Genomic DNA, 19,156 nt, shown 5'->3' with positions numbered 1-19,156 from the left:
GCTCCTTATATATTTTAGAAATTAACTTTCTGTTAGAGATAGAATTTGCAGATATTTTCTCTCATTCTGAAGGTTGCCTTTTCATTTTGTTGACTCTTTCTTCTACAGTGCCAAAGCTTTTTAGTTTGATGTAGGCCCACTTATTTTTTTTTCCAAAATTAAAAAAATTTATTTGTTCTTGCATAATTCTATAACATGTAATTCCTATATTCACATAAATGTGTTAAATCTTGACCGCCTATACAATTTACCTTACATATTACCTAGACAGTTGAATGATTTAAAAAATAATATTGGAAGAAATATTATAAAGTGAGACTGAAAGAAAAGATACACATATTGGAAAAATAAAATTATCCTTAGTAGCATATGACATGACTGTCTACTAAATTAAACCCCAAGAATTTAGATTTGTGTATGTTGAACCATTCTGGCATTTTAAGGATAAATCTTGTTTAGTCATGATGTTTGATATTTTGATGTGCTGTTGACTTCAGTTTGATAGTATTTTGTTGACCAGTTTGCATCAATGTTTATCAGTCATATTGGTCTTTAGTTTTCGTTTCTTGTTTGGTTTTGGTATCAGGGTAATGCTGGCCTTGTAAACTGAGTTTGGAAGTGTTCCTTTCTTTTTTACTTTTTGGAAAAGTTTGAGAAGGATTGGCATTAGTTCTTCATTAAATATTTGGCAGAATTCACCAGTGAAGCCACCTTGCCCAGGGCTTTCATTTGTTGGATGGTTTTTGATTCAATTTAGCTGTTTGTTACTGGTCTATTCAGATTTTCTATTTCTTTATGATTCAGTCATAATAGTGTGTATGTTTCTAGGAGCTTGGGGCTCCATTTGTTATGTTCTTGCACATCTGATTTTTTATATTTGTCTTTTGTCTTTCTTTTCATAGTTGGTCTTGCTAAGAGTCCATTATTTTTAACTTTTCAAAAAACAAATTCTTAGCTTCCATGATTTTTTCTCTTCTTTATTTTATTCTGTTTCATTTATTTATCTATCTAATCTTTATTATTTTCTTCTGGTATCTTTGAGCTTAGTTCTTTTTCTAGTACTTGGAGGTATAAAAGATAGGATATTTGTGCTCTTTTTCAATATAGATGTTTATCACTATAAACTTCCTTCTTAGTACTAACTTTGTTAAATCATAAGTTTTGGTATGTTATATTTTTGTTTTTATTTACCTTGAGATTATTTTTGAATTTCTTTTATGATTGTTTAAAATTGTGTTGTTTACTTTTAACATGTTTGTGAACTTTACAGTTTTCCTTTTTTTATTGATTACTAGTTTCATTCTATTATCATCAGAAAAGGTAATTTGGTATGATTTCAATCTTCTTAATTTGTTAAGATGTGTTTTGGGACCTAACGTGATCCATCCTGGAGAATGTTCCATGCACACTTGAAAAATGTGTGTTCTGCTGCTATTATGCGAAATTATGTGTATGTTTATTAGATCCATTTAGTCTATAGTACTGTTTAGGTAGGCCCACTTACTTATTTTTGCTTTTGTTTCTTGTACTTTTGGTGTCATATCCAAAAAAACATTGCCACGACTAACATTAAACTTTTTCACTTGTTTTCTTCTAGTAGTCTATGGTTTCAGGGTCTTATGTTTATTACGAGTTTAAGCAATCAAAGTGAGTTACTGAGAAACCAAACAGCAGCTTCAAAGAAGTTGGGGTTAAGAGAATTGATAGGTCACTTCAGAGATGAGCAGAGGCAGTAGTAAGACTTTTCTCTGGCTGGAGATTTAGAACCCTGTGGTTTAGGTAGCGCATTTTTAGAATGTGTAAGGCCTGATTTGAAACACAAATTTGTAGAGTTCAGAAAAATGTGCCTTAGGCTGTGTCTTTCTGACGCTTGAAGGTTTTTACGTTTAGCTTCTGACCATTGGCGCCGACGCCGATATAATTACCGCTTGTTGGGACTTGGCTTTTGTTTACTTGGTAGATGTCGTGCACCCTGAGAGGAAGAAAAATAAGAAACCAAAACCTCCGTTCCCTGTGAAGTTAAGAAGTAGCAAGGGGCGCCCTTTAACAACCTTCACTCTCGCATTTTAGCGCAAAGGACCGCTCTCGGCAGATGTAAAAGCGAGCCTTGCACAGTCGGCAGAGTTGCGCTCCGGTCCGTGGGAGGGGCCCCAGGAAACCCCGCCCCTCAAGCCCAATCCCAGCTCTCCGCCAGCGGACAGGAAGCGGCGGCCGGCCTAGCAGACCGGGAACCGGCCCCCGTGCGCATGCGCGCGCCCCTGGGGCGCCTGGGGGAGGGGGAGGGGCGGGAGGAAGGGGTGCGGTTCTGCCTGCCCGTTGGGTGCCCGGGGGTCACGTGGCGAGGAAGGAGGCGGAGGTCCCGGGCTCGGGGGAGGGAGGTAGAGAAGAGGGAAGGAGCGAGGGAAGGAAAGCGGGCAAGGGAGGAAGGAAACGAACGAGGGGGAGGGAGGTCCCTGTTTTGGAGGTGCTGGGAGCTTTGCCGGCCCCTGAAGTGGGGCGAGAGGGAGGTGCTTAGCCGTTTCTCCTGCCGGGGGAGGTCCCGGCTTCCCGTGGAGGCTCCGGACCAAGCCCCTTCAGCTTCTCCCTCCGGATCGATGTGCTGCTGTTAACCCGTGAAGAGGCGGCGGCAGCGGAAGATGGTGTTGCTGAGAGTGTTAATTCTCCTCTCTTGGGCGGCGGGGCTGGGAGGTGAGGCACGACCCCGAGCACCGGGGGCGCCGTGACCACGGCGGACCGCGCGGCGGCAGCGGCGGCCGGGCCGAGTGGAGCCCAGTCGCGCCGCGCGACAAGCGCATCAGTCAGCCCGGCCGGCCGGCGGCGCCACTCGGGCGCTCCGCGCTCCGCGCTCCCTATTGTCCCCCGCGCCCCGACCGCGTTCCCTTCCGTGGCGGGCAGAGGAGGCTCCGAGCCTCCGGCGAGGCCTTCCCCGCCCTCTGCCGGCCCTCGAGGGAGGCGGGGAGCGTCCGCCGGAGAAGCACAGTCGGGAGGTCTGGGTCTCCAGGCGAGAGCCGTGGAGCCCAGGCCGGTGGCACCGTCCCTCCAGCCGGCTCGCTGGGCGCCAAGGCAGGCAGTTGCCGTGGGGCCCGCGGTGTTTGCCAGCCTGGTCCCGCGCTAACCCTTTTCACCCTTCCGCCCCTAGCTCCTGCCCGTTTGCAAATTCCGGAGTCCGCTGTGCCGCGGAGAACCGCCGCGCAGGCTCGTGGGAAGTTGGGATGTGTGCAGCCAGGCAGGGCTGTATTGTTCTTTACCGCCCGCGACGATCCATACCGACCCGGTTCTGCAGAAGGGCCGCTGGTAGAGGGGTAATAGTGGTGTCCTGCTTATCTGAGCCAGGCAGCTTCTGCTCTCCATAGTGCCCTGCCTCTGCCCGGTTGTTTGGAGAGAGGGAGCAAGAGGGTGTGTTTATGTTCAGTGAAAACATTCTGTTGCCCAGGGGAAAGGGTTTGGTGGGGAGAAAGATAAGCCGGTTCTAAATGTTGTTTGTTCTGTAGGCTGCGTTATTTTGGGTCTTTTAGAGGTATGGTCCCGGGGTGACCCAACTTGAAGAGTTTTCTTAAACTCAGGTGCTGAGTAGACATTTAGTGTAGTTAGTGGATTGTGAATACAGTGGCAACCCTCCACCCCCCAAATTGGAGTTAAAGTTTGCTAAAAGCATATAATTTCTTGATTACTCGGGTTTTGAAGATGATTTTTATTTCCAGTGTATTCCAGGACCAGCTGCATCATTTGGTTGTTTTGTAAAGTGCTTTATCTTAGGTTAACTTTTTGACTTACCCGTAGTATGCTTAAAGACCTCAAAGTGTGTTTAAAAGCTTTGGATTAAATTTTTTCCTGAATGCTTTGGATGCTTATAGACTAATTTGATAATTTAGAAAGTATCTGACTATTTCATGTCATGGATTGTTTCTTTTCTTTTTTGTCCCTTTGACTTATGACTGCACAACCACGCTTATTTTTGTCCTGTGTTCTATTTAGTCTGGATGATACTTCGTAGGTAGACTTCTACTTTCGACTTTGTAGTGTTCATTTGCTAGAGAAACATTTCAAGTTAGGAGCTTCTAGTAGACGTTTAGTTTAAACTGTTGTATGCTACAGACCCTCTATAAGGTGCTTTTCTTTAACATTTGTATTTATGTTTTAAATATGGCTTCTGACAAATCACTTTTCTGTCCGTTTTCACTTTTTGTTAGACACTGATTTCTATGAGATAGTAAAAAGTAAGACAAACCATGTGAGGCAGTTTAAACTACTGAGAGTAGTAGTATATATAATATCTTTTGTTTTTCAAGCGTGAAACAGTAAGAATAGAAACTAGTGTAGCCTTATGGTTGAAGAAAAAGTAAGTTTACTTTTTATTTTTGTGGCCTAAGATAATCTTTGTGGGCTAAGACCCTTGTTAAACAAAAATTTTCTAAATTCAGAGCTCTGGAGTCATCTACAAAGTATAATTTTGTATTGAACATTGGTTAAAAGGCTACTTACTTTTTGATGTTTGTTTTAAGCAGAACTTTTTCAAAAAGACTAAGAACTCTTTCATTTTAAAATTAGTGGTCAAGATTGTAGCTTTTGGGTACGTGGAGATACTTGTAATCTTATCTAATATATAATACTTTTATCTACGAATCAGAGCTATTTATGATCTGGTTTGTAAGAAGTTTATATGAGAATGATATGTAGAATAGAATACATTCATATTCTCATATGAGAGAATGAATATGTTTGTGTAGATTAGGAGACACTGTAGTGGATTTTTAGGTACTTAATCCTTTTTCAGTTGTTTCCCCCATCCAATTTGTCAGTCACTATATTGCATTAGTTTTTCTTGCACTTAATGTGAGGGTTGGGAAGCTGGAAAAGAGAAGTAGTGTGTTTGGAGTCATAAAACTTAAACTTTCCTAATGCTCTCCATTTCTAACACATGTTCCAGCCTATATTGTATTTGTAGGACGATACCATAACTTTTCTACAGTTCAGTAAGTGTCTATATAGACATGTACTCAAATATATGTAAGTGCTTTTCCTTGTTATTTGTAACCATATTAGAAATGTACTGAAACTATTGTGATTAGGTATAGCCCAATGAATTTTTATGTATGTGTGAGTATTACTTTAAAAAAAAATATGTTGAGTTATTGTCTTTTCTTTTCTTCCTTAAAACAAAACTAATTGGTGTGTTTTGAGAGGTCAAAAGATGTTTTAACTGTAGCAGTAAATTCAGTTCCATAATGTTCAGTTTAATGAAATCATACTTTAAATGAACTTTAGATTATGACATGTTTTTTATGCTGAAAAATCTGGTATAAATGCTTTGTTTCATGCATTACATAGAAATAAGTTTTCTGGAAGTTTGGCTAAAAGTTTTAAAAATATCAAAGTTTAAGCTATTTCACTTATACCAGCAAGTCTGTGAAATTAATGAGACAGACTTTTTGTCTTTAGCTTTAAGGGACTCTGACTCTTCAGCTTTTTAACTTGAGATTGGTAATCCAGTTAGCTGTATCATTTTAAGAAGGCCCATTTCAAGCCATCCCCTACATTAACAGTATCTTCCTTGTGTATGTACAGGACCTCTGAGTAGCAGAGGTTGAGGGAAATGGGCATGACAAGCATCTCTCAGTTTTCTGATCTTTTTATAACTTGTTTAAGGTCTTTCAGGGTGTTTATTATCTGTTATCTTTTAAGTTATACCTACAGACTTGCAGGGTGGAGAAGTCAGTATAAGGGACATTTCTATAATGTCGGCTCTGTGTCTGATACTATGTTAAAAGTTTCACTTTTCAACATTTATGAGAGAGTGGTGATATTTTGCATTTGAAGAAACAGGCTTGAAGAAATAATTTTTCTATCATCATCCACCTGCTAAGTGGTGAACTAGACATTCAGACCCAAACCAGTTTGATCTCAAAGGCTGAGCTTTTTATTCATTGCCCCCTCATACCTTTTTGAAAGCAGTTTTCATGTATTAGCCTAAAGGTGGCCTCTGGACTGAACCACCTTAGAGATGTGTTTTGTTTGATTTGCAGTGTCTTTGAATTTCAACTAGTAATCAGCATTAAAAAACTGGGAACTTTCTCGATGAGGTTTATGGATTTCTGGATTTTTAGGGATGACTTGAAAATCCAGTCACTGGTAGGCTGTATTCCCATCATTTGAAGCAGAGTGGAAGAGCAGTAGCTGCCCTTTGTAGATCGGGCATGTGCAGTCAGCACTGTTCCCCTCACCCTGACTGGTGATAATGCTTGGCCTGCTGCACTAATTTTTTGTTACCTGCCTCAGTCCTTGTAGGTATATGTTATTTGCGTCTCTGCCTCAGGTTCACCTTGCATGGATGACTCCAACCTTTAAAAAAAAAAGTTTTTTGGACTGTGATCACTTATCCAACTTCTAATATATTGTTTGTAATTCTTAATTTTTTCAAAAGTCCTAAAAATTTGTTAATAAAAACTGTGGCATATATAATACTTTTTATCCAGCATTAGGTTATTAGGTATTTTAAAAATCATTGTTTTTATAATAGTAACAATTTGAAAGTCCTAAAGAATGATGATTATATTTTTTTCGCATCTCTTCATCTCAGTCAGCAAATAGAAAACTACTTCTTTTTTAACTGGGATGAGACTCACACACAAAAAGTTGATTGAAGATCGTATAAATAACTTTTTTTCTTTTAAGAATGGGTTATAGAGATATCACTTCACACTAGTCAGAATGACCATCATTAAAAAGTCCACAAACGATAAACGCTGGAGAGGGTGTGGAGAACAGGGAACCCTCCTACCCTGTTGGTGGGAATGTAGTTTGGTGTAGCCGTTATGAGCAAACAGTATGGAGATTCCTTAAAAAACTAAAAATGTACTTAGCATATGATCCAGCAGTCCCACTCCTGGGCAGATATCCAGAGGGAACTATCCCAATGTTCACAGCAGCACTATTTTCAATAACCAAGACATGGAAACAACCTAAATGTCCATCAACAGATGACTGGATAAAGAAGTTGTAGTATATTTATACAATGGAATACTACTCAGCCATAAAAAGAATAAAGTAATGCCATTTGCAGCAACATGGATGGGCCTAGAGATTGTCATTCTAAGTGAAGTAAGCCAGAAAGAGAAAAATACCATGTGATATCATTTACTTGTTGAATCTAAAAAAAAAAAAAAGACAGAAGTGAACTTAATTACAAAACAGAGACAGACACACAGACATAGAAAACAAACTTGTGGTTACTAGGTGGGAAGGAATAAACTGGAGTTCCAGATTTGAAGATACTGAATACTTAACATAGACTAGATAAACAACAAGTCTACCGTACAGCACAGGGAACTATATTCAATATCTTGTGGTAGCCTATAATGGAAAAGAATATAAAAAGGAATGTATGTATGTATATGTATGACTGAGGTATTAATGCTGTACACTAGAAATAGACTCAATATTGTAAACTGACTATACTTCAATTTAAAAAGAGTGGATTATAAATATAAACTCTGCTTTTGAAATTAAGACAATGAAATGGAATAATAAATTCAACAATAAGCATTTTTCTAACATTGTTGGTAGACGACAGGTTTGGCAAAGAGAAGATTGCTGTGTGACAAGTCTCTGGGACCAGACTGTAAAATTTTGGCTGTTTTTGATGGAAGTTTTTCTAAGATGTGTTACATATTTACTGTGTCCCTAAAATGGACAGGGTTTAATATTTTCTTAAATGGTTGAGGTTTAGTATAAAAACAACTCATTGTTTGGGGCTCTCTTGTAGTTTCTGTTTTTAATTTTTCCAGAAACAATTGAAATGGACATTCTGAATTTACTCTAGATGATCGTGTTTCTTATTCTTGTATCTAGTTTTAATAGTATTTCCAACTTTTTGGTTAAATTTCCTGGTTTTCTTGCAGACCTTGAGGATATCACCTTCTCTTTAGTTGTTTCTAATATATTTTCTGTGGGGAAAGTAATCGTACTTGACATTTGCATGTAAAGTGGAATAAATAAGTTCTGAATCTTCTGTGGAGTAAAATATGTGAGCTTTAGTAAGTTTTTTGTCGTTGTTGTTTTGTTTTGTAATGTTTGTTTTGGCTTTGTAGAGTTTAGTGTTGAGATTGCCCTGTTACTTTCGGAACAATTGGGATGATGCAGTTGGGATGATGTATTAGTTAAAGTGAGGCTAAGTAGAATGGAGAGAAGAAACTGATGAGTAACCAGAAAGACACAGCAAATAAAATGCACATTCCTTAGGCTTCAGGTGGATCACTTCTGAAATTTGAATCATGAGTACTCTTGTTCTAAACTAATATACTAGGTTATTGATTTTAAACATACCCTAAAATGTCCGATTATAATATTCTCTCCAGAAATGTAAATTATCAGTGAAGAAAAAATACTTTCTGTATTTAAAGGTAAGAAGTAGATGACAAAGGCTCCTGATACTGTGTTTTATTGTTAGTTTGTAGTAAGTAGCTGTTGTATATTACATTACAGTTTTGGTGACTTGATGATTCATATGAAGTTAAATTTATTGTCCGTCTTTGAATTGTATTACATTCTAATGGTCAGGAAGATTTTGCCAAAGTTGGAGGTATATTTTTAGGGTGGCCTAGCTTCAAATGAAGTCTGTATGGAGTATCAAAAATGGAGTTTGTGTAGAGAGATTTGGGGGCAGGGCAAGGGCAGTCTATAACTGCTGTAACTGCTAACACAAAGTTTGAATGAGAGGCCTACGTGGCCACTAGTTGCAGGAAACAAGTCGCAGATATGAAAGGTTGTGAGCAGATAAAAACACATGGTACCTTCAAATCTGAGCTCCAAATCACAGGGCATACACTCCAGATTGTAGGACTTGATTTGTATTTTGTCTGTTTCACATGGGCAACTCTATGTGACATGCTTGGGTGAAGAGCCCCAGGTTTGTTTGTTTGTTTGTTTGTTTTTTAAAGAAGGAATTGATTTATTTAATGATTGTTACTGATTCTTCAAGCAACTCTGAAGTCTACTTGTTCTGAATAAAAATCCAGCATTGTTAGTCCTAACTTAGTTTAGCTATCAATTTTTGTACTAGGGAAAGGAAGCAATGCTAAGGATGAATGGAAAATATGGAGCAGTCCTACCAGTTAGATTCCTATGAGGGTAGTAACATTGCTGTCTAGTAGTGTGAAGGCCTCAGCTTAGTGCTAGCGGGGACAGTCCTGTCCTAGCTGGGCTGCGGGAAACAGCAGTACTGAGAACAGTTCTCAGGGAATGGAGATTCCTTTTGATACTGGGAGAATTCATCCTGAAGCTTCTACAATTCCAGCTAAACAATGTGAGAACATGTACAGTGAGAGCATTGCTGTTTAGTCACCAGAGTTTATTGTATGTCTGTGACTCTAGGAGTCATGATGCCACAGCCTGGAGTGGGAAGAGAAGTAAAAAACACAGTTTGTCAGAGTAGACAGAAATGCCAAGATATAAAAATAGAGTTCTAAATATGTATTGTAGTTGCAGTTGAAATGAGAATTTATTAAGCTGGAAGGACATCAGCCAGTTGGGGAGAGCTTTTTGAGGTAGAAGGGAATGGCATACAGTCTAGTAAGGTGCGTGTAGGTTTACTTGCCTGGAATGGAGAATCCAAGGCAGGAAATAAGGAGAGATGCTAACAGGACGATGATAACTGACACTCTGATTATTCACATAATAGGCCATGATAACCATGAGGTAGAGTATTTGGAATTTTGGTTGGTTGAGCAGTTGGGATATGATACAGTAGGAAATGAATTAGCTGCTTGATGGACTGGGTGATTGAGTCCTGGACTAGGGTAGTGATTGTAAAAATAAATAAGGGTAGAACAAGACATTACGTGGAAGAAAAACTGGTGAAACTTGGCAAATGTTTAATGTGAAAGTATCAAAATTTCTTGAGGGCTCACTCTCTGGGTTGAATTTGGACCTTAGAGGCTGTTGTATTGGAAAGAGTTTGATTTTATAGAACTTTGAGGACCTCAGTCTTTGAAGTTGAAAATGTCTAAAATTCTGAATCTAGATAGGAGGTTATAGGTTAGCATGTGTGTCAAAGTCAGATTTTATCCTCCTTGCAAGCTAGAACTTTTGTTTGGGGTTGGTTAAAGCTTTGCACAGTCCTTCAGTAATCTGTGGCTAGTCATTTTGGAAGCTTTGCTCCAGATAGTTGGGATGTAGAAGTTTGGTGAATTTGGAGCAGAGGGAAGAAATTAGATGTAAAGATACATTATCAACTATATTTTTCCTTTACAAGTATATATTTACTCTCTTTAAGTTGGAATTAGAATCTTCAGTTCAAGAATATGCTTGATACCATTGATTCATATGTGAATTGTAAAATTCCTATTTCAGAGACTAGTTGGGGGAAACTGTGATCTCTGCATTTGAGGCAAATGTACATGTATGATTTGTGGAGCAGAATTACCTTTCCATTTATCTCTTCTTGCATCGATGATGGCAAAGGATTCACACATACACATCTTTGAACTTTGAACTTTGGATTTAGTTTTCAAAAGAATACAGATAGAATCTTATAATTAGGAATTGAGTGGGATAGTAATATACTACTTCTTTTTCTAAGAAGTAGGCTAAGTTTGTAAAAATGCTGAAGAGACTGTAAAGTGCTTTGCAAATACTGTTAAAATTATATTGTTTCCAGACCTAGTTTCTTTTGGAATCTGTTAGTTACAAAATATGGATAAATAAACATATTTTTAGAAGTTGAAACACTGGAACATCATAACCAAACATCATCTAATAGAATTTAAAAATTCTTAATTCCTTCTCAAATACAGTTTTATCACTTTTTAATATTCATCATTCAGTCTTTTAGAATGCCTGTTGTTATGAGTTTACATCATAGTACTTATGCAGTTTTGTATCATTTAAAAAATTAACCTGTATTAAAAATTTATATGCAAAGCAGACCCTGAAGTATCTGTAAGTAGCCTGGAGATAGTTTTGGTTGTCACAGCTGGAGGGATGCTTACTAGCATCTGGTGGGTAGAGGCCAGAGATGCTGTTAAACATCTTACAATGCTTAGGACAGCCCCACAGCAACAAAGAACTGTCTGCCCAAAATTGTGTCGTGTTGAGGTTGAGAATCCCCGCCCTAGCAGAGATTTGTCTGTTGTAGTTGTCTTCTTTGTCTTTTTTTTTGTTGTTGTTATTTCCCACAGCTTGCTGTCTTAATTGATTACTCAAGTTGCATAAGCTTCCCATATTCTTATCCTGTTGAAGCCTTCCTCTTCCAGTGCTTTATGCACTGCAGTTATAAAAAATTTAATTTCCACGGCTGCCCGTTCTTCTCTTCATCTTTGAGTTTGTGTTTGGGAAGAATATCCGATTCTGTTAATTTATAAAAGCGATTGAATGATGGCCCATGAGGATATCTCAAAACCAGACCAAACCAGTTGCTTATTAACCCAGGAGAGTCCTGGATTAGAAGGAATTTAGTTTCTGTGGGGAAAGATACTTTAAGGCACTTAACCAGCAACTTACTCTGCAAGTCTGTCTTCAGAATTAGTTCTACTCAGCTTCAACTTTTCACAATTTATTTTCTTCAAAATTTTCATTCAGAAGTCCTCAGACTTCATATCTTTCTCATAACTCCATCCCTCTCTCCCCTTATTGTCATCTGTAACACCTTTGGCAGAATTGTTTTATTTACACATCTGGATTTCCTGGAGAGAGGCAGAGGCAGATGGTTTGAGGTGTAATATGGGAGAAGGGTTTAGGATATACTGCAGGATGTGGGATAGATAAATATCAACATTGGGGTAGTGACTAGAGCCATTTTGTGTGTGTGTGTGTGTGTGTGTGTGTGTGTGTGTGTTAGATGGGTTGAAAGTTACAGTCCTTTATGTGGGTCACTCCTGTCTGTACTTGTGTCTGTACTTTCTTCAAATGGTGTAAAGGTGTTTCACATCAGCATGGAAGTCTAAACTATGGACATATTTCCACTTTTGGATTTTTAAGTTATATTTTGTAAGTGGTTGAAATTTAATATATTCAGTATTAAATTGATGTTTTATGTCTTTTGTGATTGATTTAGTTTATAATTTATAGTTTATTATTTCACTTTGAGCCAGCTAGCTTTATTATTTTTAAATATTTTTTAAGCAACTTTTTTTTTAAACTTTGTTTTTAATTTTATTTTTTATTGGGGAGGTAATTAGGTTTACTCATTTATTTATTTTTAGAAGAGGTACTGGGGATTGAACCCAGGACCTCATGCATGCTAAGCATGTGCTCTACCACTTGAGCTATACCCTCCCTGCTATTACTTTTAATTCTTAGAGACTAGCTTGTCTGAAAAAGTGGGTGTGTTGGAATATGCATATAATTGTAGACACCCTCCTATCTAGAACTTTCTTTTGTAGCTCTTAGGTGTAGATATTTGTAGAAAATAATTTGACTAGTTTCTAGTGAAGAAATAGATAATGTAGCTAGGTTTGAAGTCACATTGTAGAAGTTGCTTTTCCAAGACTGCAGTAAAGGCACTTAAGTATATTGCTGAAATGTAAGACAAGATTGTTCATCGAAATCTACCTTTGTCATACAAGAGAACAGCTTTGCTCGTGGTATTTAGTGCTTTAAGATCAGAGTGAATACTTAAATGTAAGAAGCATTGGTCAACACAGTATGATGCCTAAGACATGGTTGATGACTCAAGTTCCTTAGGAAGGAAATACACATTTATGTTGGGGAAAATGCTCTTGCTATCTGATTTTAAAATTATACAAGTGAAAAGGCTGTACGAAACACCTTGATTACAAGTAATTTTTCTGAGAAATGGGGAATGTGCCAGCCTTAGCTTATTCTTACACATTCTCTCATTTATTGTAATTGAGTTTTTCTGTCAATAGGGAGATCTGTAATGTCAAAAGATTTTTGCAGATTTTCTTCCTCTATTCATAAGATTGTATGATCAACTTTCTTTCATATGAATAGGAAAAAAAATTAAATTTGTTTCTTATACAATATTGCTATCCCACAAAAAGATGATACTGACCCACCATCAGTAAGATGTACTCATTGTCTTTTCTCCTCTGATGTTAATGAAATTTTCATTCTATGTTTTTTGCCCTGTTATATTTAATTTAGATTGGAACAGAAGATTGTAGACTTTAGATTTAGGAGTTAGGAAGGAAGCTTTTGTTTGCAAGCATTCTTGGGAAGTAAGATGCTATCTACCCATGGCATATAGAAAATAACCATAATGGCTAGCATTTAGGGCATACTCATTATATTCCAGGTTTCCAGATTGATTAACCTGGGTTAGGGCATTTGGTGTAATAACTCCAATTTCACAATATCTCTGTAGGGTTCTGTTACTCTCATTTTATAAATGAGGGAATAGGATCAGGGAGGGTAACGTATTCAAGGTCAGAAAAGTCCTTTAGCTATTAATTGGGGGAGCCATGATTTGAATGTATTCAGTCTGGTTCTAGAATTCATGCTCTTAAAAACTTAACTGCCTCTAAGAAACATATGCTTTAAAAAGTATAATGAGGTTGTTAGATTCTGCCTCTGTACGAAGCTTGGATCCTTTTACAATCAGAGCATAATTTAGGCTCTTTGTACTTACAGTATTTGACCCATTTGACTTTTGGTCAGTCAAGTTCTTTGCAAGGATTTTTGTTTTGTTTTTGTTTTTGGTGTTAGGAAGTACTTACAACTAAGAGAGGAGGAGCAGCTTACAGAAACATTTTATGCACAATGCCATTTCAGTTTTGTCTTAGATAAATTTATACATTCATTTTTTTAAAAGCTGAGGACGGGTAATAAATCTCTGGATGGTGAGATATAGGTTATATCTTTTACAAAAGTATTTATTAGAAAAGTAATTGCTTATGTAATTGTGTAATCAAGTAATCACAAAAGACATCGGGGAAAAAAACCCCATTTTTTAATGGCAGATTACCTTTAGTAAATACCAGTATCCTGGTGTCTTTGGAAAAAGTTACAGGAAATAAAATGCTTTCCTCAAATTATAAAATAGAAGAGACTTCCTCCTGAGCTCTCCAGTGGCAAGGAGACCAAGTTCTATTTTTTTCTGTTTAGAGTCTGCTGGCCATTTTTCTATTATTCTTGTATGTACGTATGTAGGTGATTTTTTGGTGTTGCTTTACTTTTCCCCCCAGTTTTTCTTTTTAACTGTGAAAATAACTTACCTGTTTTCTCCGTCTTATAGGTACTATCTAATTATTTTTCTACAGTTTTACACATAGGCATTTGCTTGATATACTATGTTTGTTTTTTCCTAATTTTTTATCTTGAAAACTTTTATATTTTCTAAAAGGTTGATAGTGTATATAGTCCAGTGAATATCTGTATACTTTTCACCTAAGTTTACTAATGGTTATTGTTTGCCACACTTGTTTTATCTCTCTTAATATATATTCTTTTTTTGTTCTGAGCTCCTAAAGTAAGTTCATACCCTTAAATACTTCAGTTTGCATCTTACTAGGTTAAGGACATTGTCCTTACATAACCAAGAAGATTATTTTTTCTTTTTAAGTGTGGGGATGTTCAAATTTCCCACGGAGCTTGTAGGTACTAGGCACCGTGTGAATTTATTTTGTGCTTTGTAAAGGTCAGATTCCTGGCAACTACAACTAAGGACTGGAAAGTAAAACGCTGTTGGTATGCTTTTCATGTATAGATAAAGTAATAGTAAAGAAAGAGACATTGACAGGGCAACCACACTGCAGGATGGAGCATTTTATATAAGAACTATGGCATAATAACATAATAGCCTAGAGGTTATCACATCATTATGACCTCTTAGGATAAAGATGTTAATAAGGATGAGCCTGGCTGAAGAAGATGCTAAAGTAGAGGAAAAGAAAAACAAACAAACAAGTAAAACCCAGTACTGTTTCAAGTGGAAAGATATTTGGTAAACTTCAGTTATCTAGAATTTTCCTCAGTGGAACCTGTCATTTTCCTTTGATGTCAGATTACTACCATCTTACTGTACTCTAGGTTAAATGTATTTTGTTTTCATCATTGTCAGGAAACAGATCTGTTTTCTCCATTGTTAAGGTCTTTACATGATGAGAACATCTTCAGTGAGTATTTATATTCCTTATTAGAAGGGAGAAAAGGAATTAAAGGTTGCCATCCTTTGAGTCCTTCCTGGTATCTTCCCTGTGATTCATTTTGCCCTGCTTGGATAATATATCAGAGTGATAAAAGAAGTTCCAGGTCTGTATTCAGGGACTACAATACAATATTTGTTTTTTTTTCGTTGTTCATTATTTTATTTTATTTACTCTCGATTCGTAGGCTTTTTTTTAAATGCCCTGTTAATTAAAAATATTACTTAGGTTGAATGGGTTAGAATTTTCTCTATAAAAACTTCATTGCTTTTTTTCAACTACTATGTGTTCCTATTAAAAAAATATTTTTAAAAACTTAGCAGTTGTCATTCCCTGCAAAAATTAGACTAAAAGGAAATATAGAGTGTCTTCATGATTATCTGATTATGTCCAATAAAAGTTGTAAACTTTACTATGCTATTAACATGAAACTTTATAAAAAGCCCATTTTCATTTTGGGGTAGATTTAGAATCACAGAAGGAAGTTTTGTACTCTTGGTTAGGTTACTTACCCTCTCTGTGCCTCATCTTAAGATTAATTGTACTTGTCATATATGGTTGTTTTGAGGGTTAAGTGAGATAATATATTCATTGATTAATTAAGCCATAATTTAGTGCATTCTTACCTGTTAGATACTGTACACTATTTTAAGCACATTAATTCATTTAATCCATATAACAACATTATTAGGTACAGATACTGCTATTTCACTTATTTTACAGACAGGGAAAATAAGGCAGAAAGAGGTAGGTAACTTGTCCAAGATCACTCAGCTAGTAAGTGGCAGAGCTGGGATTCTAACCCATGAAGTTTAGTTCTACTTATAAATAAAAGCTAATGCTTGCTAAACTGTTGAAATATGAAGTAAGATGTTGACCATGTACTTCCGTGGTTATTGAAGAACTTAGTTGCAACACCAGCATGACAGTTACAACGCTGTCCAGAAAGTCATGCAAATTGGTGCTGAAAGTTGCATGGGTAATTGCAGAGACCAATATCTAAAATGTGCTCATAGCATCAGTGGAAGATTTTTAAAAACCTTATCTAGTGAAGAGATCTATAATAAATTTATTTTTAACAAATTGCACTTTGCAAATGCTAGACCTATTAGAAATTCTGATACTTCTTGGATGAGTATCATAGGATCACATTTCCTGATGATTGATGCATGGCTCTCTTATCAGCAATGTATAGCTGCTTTTTTTTCTTTATAAATATAAATGAAAATGGATATTTCCATGGAACATTGAGTGGATTCCTTAATTCTTATGGCAAACATTTATTGAGCACTTATTTTCTTTCTTACTCTGTTCTAGGTAATGAGGGTACATCATTGAACAAATCGAAGTCCGTGTTCTTATGGAACTTATGTTCAAGTGGTGGAGGGATATGTCAATAAATAATAGTGTGAAGAAAGATAAAGCAGGGTTGGAATGAGTATGATAGGGACATAGGCTTTCAGCTAGCATGATCAAAGAAAGCTTTTGAAGAAATTGAGTAGGTATCTGAATGAAGTGTGGCAGCCAGCCCTTCTTTGAGGGAGGATGTTCCAGGCAGAGGGACAGGTGTTGAGGCTCATGTGGCTGCAGAGTAAGGGAAGAGTGACAGAAGATAAGGTGAGACAGATATGGGAGTGGAGTGAGAGAACGCAGCCCCTTATAAGGATCGTGGTCAGCCTTGTAAGCCATGGTTAGGATTTTGAGCAGTTAGGAAACCTTTAGAAGGTTTTGAGCAGAAGACTGACATGATATGACTTTACTTGAACGTTATTACTCTGGCTGCTGTATGAAAAATAAGACTGTAGTGGGGCAAGAGTGGAGGCCAGTAATTTGTTATGATTTTTGACTGTCTAGAACTTTTTGAACCTTGCTTTGTTTGACACATTTTCAGCCTTAAGAATTTCATCTCCCTAATTTAGACTCCTCAGCCTTTCATTTGCAACTAGGACACAGACATGTAAACTAGTCTTCTTAAGTAGGCTCCTCTAATCAGAAGCATCACTGGAGATCTGGATTCTGGATGAGCAGACATGTATGCTTGCTGAAGTTTTGCCAATAGTGTACATCTTTCAGACAGTTATGACAGATTTTCCCCTAGTTGTTTAAAGCTTGTATTTGTGGTACAAAAGTGGCATTGGAGAGGCAGGCCTCTCCACTAGGGTTGGTGTTTTTCACAAGATATTTTGGGGGTAATTATGGTATATACTCCTGCTTCTGGAAATACCTGGATAGTCTTGAGGAAGATAAAGGTGGGGAGGATTCCAATATTATTGTCAAGTGATAGAATAATACTTCAAGTAAAAGAATATTGTATGGGAAGTATGGGAATTGAATGAGATCACAATGGAGAATGCTTTAGTGTTTATGGAAAAATCTGTAGATTCTGGGTCAGGTTTCCTTTGTAGGATTTGCATGTTGATTTGTAAGAAGCACAAAATCTTGTATTCATACTTGTGTCTGGTGTTGCTTTGCTTGATTCATGATTTCTCTTGGTTCATGCTTATTATTATAGAAGCAATGATATTGTTAGTATTAGGGCATATGTTTTCATAGGATGATGGAACCTGGAAGAGTCTAGCAAGTAACAGGGATCAGGAATAGGGTAGCTGATTAGGAATTGGAGTAGACAAGTAGGCAGCTTGGAACTAGGGAATCAGGAGATCTGTAACAAAGGGGAGATAAGATACAAATATGAGTAGATCAGAGGTCAGGGTCTGTTCAGATATGGTTGAGGAGATGGATGAATATTTAACTGCATCATTGAGATTTGGTGTTAGAGCTGCATTCTGTCCCTACTTTTTTGAGCTTTTGACTGGTTGCTAAGGTATAGGAACAAATCTCAGTTGAGTAGGTCCAGACTCTGCATGTGGGAACAGGCAATTTTGTGGTGTCTGACTGAGCTAAGTAGTGCAAAAGTTGGAGGTTGGCATGGGCTCCTACAGAGTAAACTGTGCCAATTTCAATCACTAGCTGTGGAAATCAAGGGTATACATACATACATGCATATATATATATTTGTGTGTGTGTGTGTAAGAAGTACAGTCTTCTGTGCTATTTCATTACATGTTTTTCCACATCTTAGAGGTAGATGTCAGTTTAGGTTTTAAACTGGTTTAAAAGATCCCTGTTATATGCTATATTTAGATAATTTTTTTTCTTTTCAGTTTTTTTTGTAGTCATATCAAAAATGTGAATCAGTAACTTGCCTTGTTTATGATGAGGGTAATAGAATTATTGTAGAAAGTCATGAAGATTGAAACCAAAATTATCTCCTTGGCACTGTCACCTAATTGCTGTGTGACCTTGGACTTGTTTATAGATCTCAATTCTATTTTCTTTATTTTATTTTTTGAGTGTTTTTTTTTTAATGGGGGTACTGGGGATTGAACCCAGGACCCCATGCATGTTGAGCACACACTCTACAATTGAGCTATACCCCAACCCAGTTTTCTTTAAAATGGGCTAGTAGTTCTTACTTTATAGGTCAGTTGAATGGATTACATGAAAAGCTGTAGCAAGTGCTCAATAAATTTTAGTTATCATTCCATCCAGTAATTTTTTAGTAATTGTTTACATCCAATAACATTTTTTAGTTAAATACTTAAACAAGAAGTTTATCCAGTCAGGCTATTTTTTGCACCTAGTGAGCTATCTGTACATTTAAAGAATTGAATACATTTTTAAAATAAAGGAGGCATATATAGTTTTGGGTTTTTAATTTTTTCCATTTATAGATGTGAAATGTGAAGCTTTTTTTTTTTAAAACACGTTTGTTTTCAACACATTCTTTTAGCCAGATTTTCATGTGAATTTTAAAATACTAGATTTCTAAAGTAGGAATGGGAAAAAAAACCTAAGTGTAATATTATGAGTAAATTGTATGATGAAAAGTAAAGATGTTTTTATTAAAGTCAGGAACAAAGCAAAAATGCTCTCTCTCACTGTTATTCAGCATGGCTTGATAGCCCTAGTTTAAGTAAATTTACTAAAATTGATAAAATTATAAATAAATGAGTAAAAGATTTAAGTATGAAAAGCAGAATCAAAGTGCCAGC

General features: G+C 36.9%; 1 protein-coding gene across 1 annotated transcript in view; it reads left to right on the top strand.

Moving 5' to 3' along the window:
• The first annotated feature begins 2,383 nt into the window (after positions 1 to 2,383).
• Positions 2,384 to 19,156, top strand: part of ADAM10 (ADAM metallopeptidase domain 10) — a 108,219-nt gene continuing 91,446 nt past the window's right edge. The window contains exon 1 of the mRNA XM_074366202.1: positions 2,384 to 2,688. Coding sequence (XP_074222303.1) covers positions 2,637 to 2,688 — 52 coding nt within the window. The 5' untranslated portion in view covers positions 2,384 to 2,636. The remainder of the gene's footprint in view (positions 2,689 to 19,156) is intronic.

Source organism: Camelus bactrianus, chromosome 6 (assembly GCF_048773025.1).
Source record: "Camelus bactrianus isolate YW-2024 breed Bactrian camel chromosome 6, ASM4877302v1, whole genome shotgun sequence".
Classification (NCBI taxonomy): Eukaryota; Metazoa; Chordata; class Mammalia; order Artiodactyla; family Camelidae; genus Camelus; species Camelus bactrianus.
This window is presented reverse-complemented; position numbering and strand designations above follow the sequence as displayed.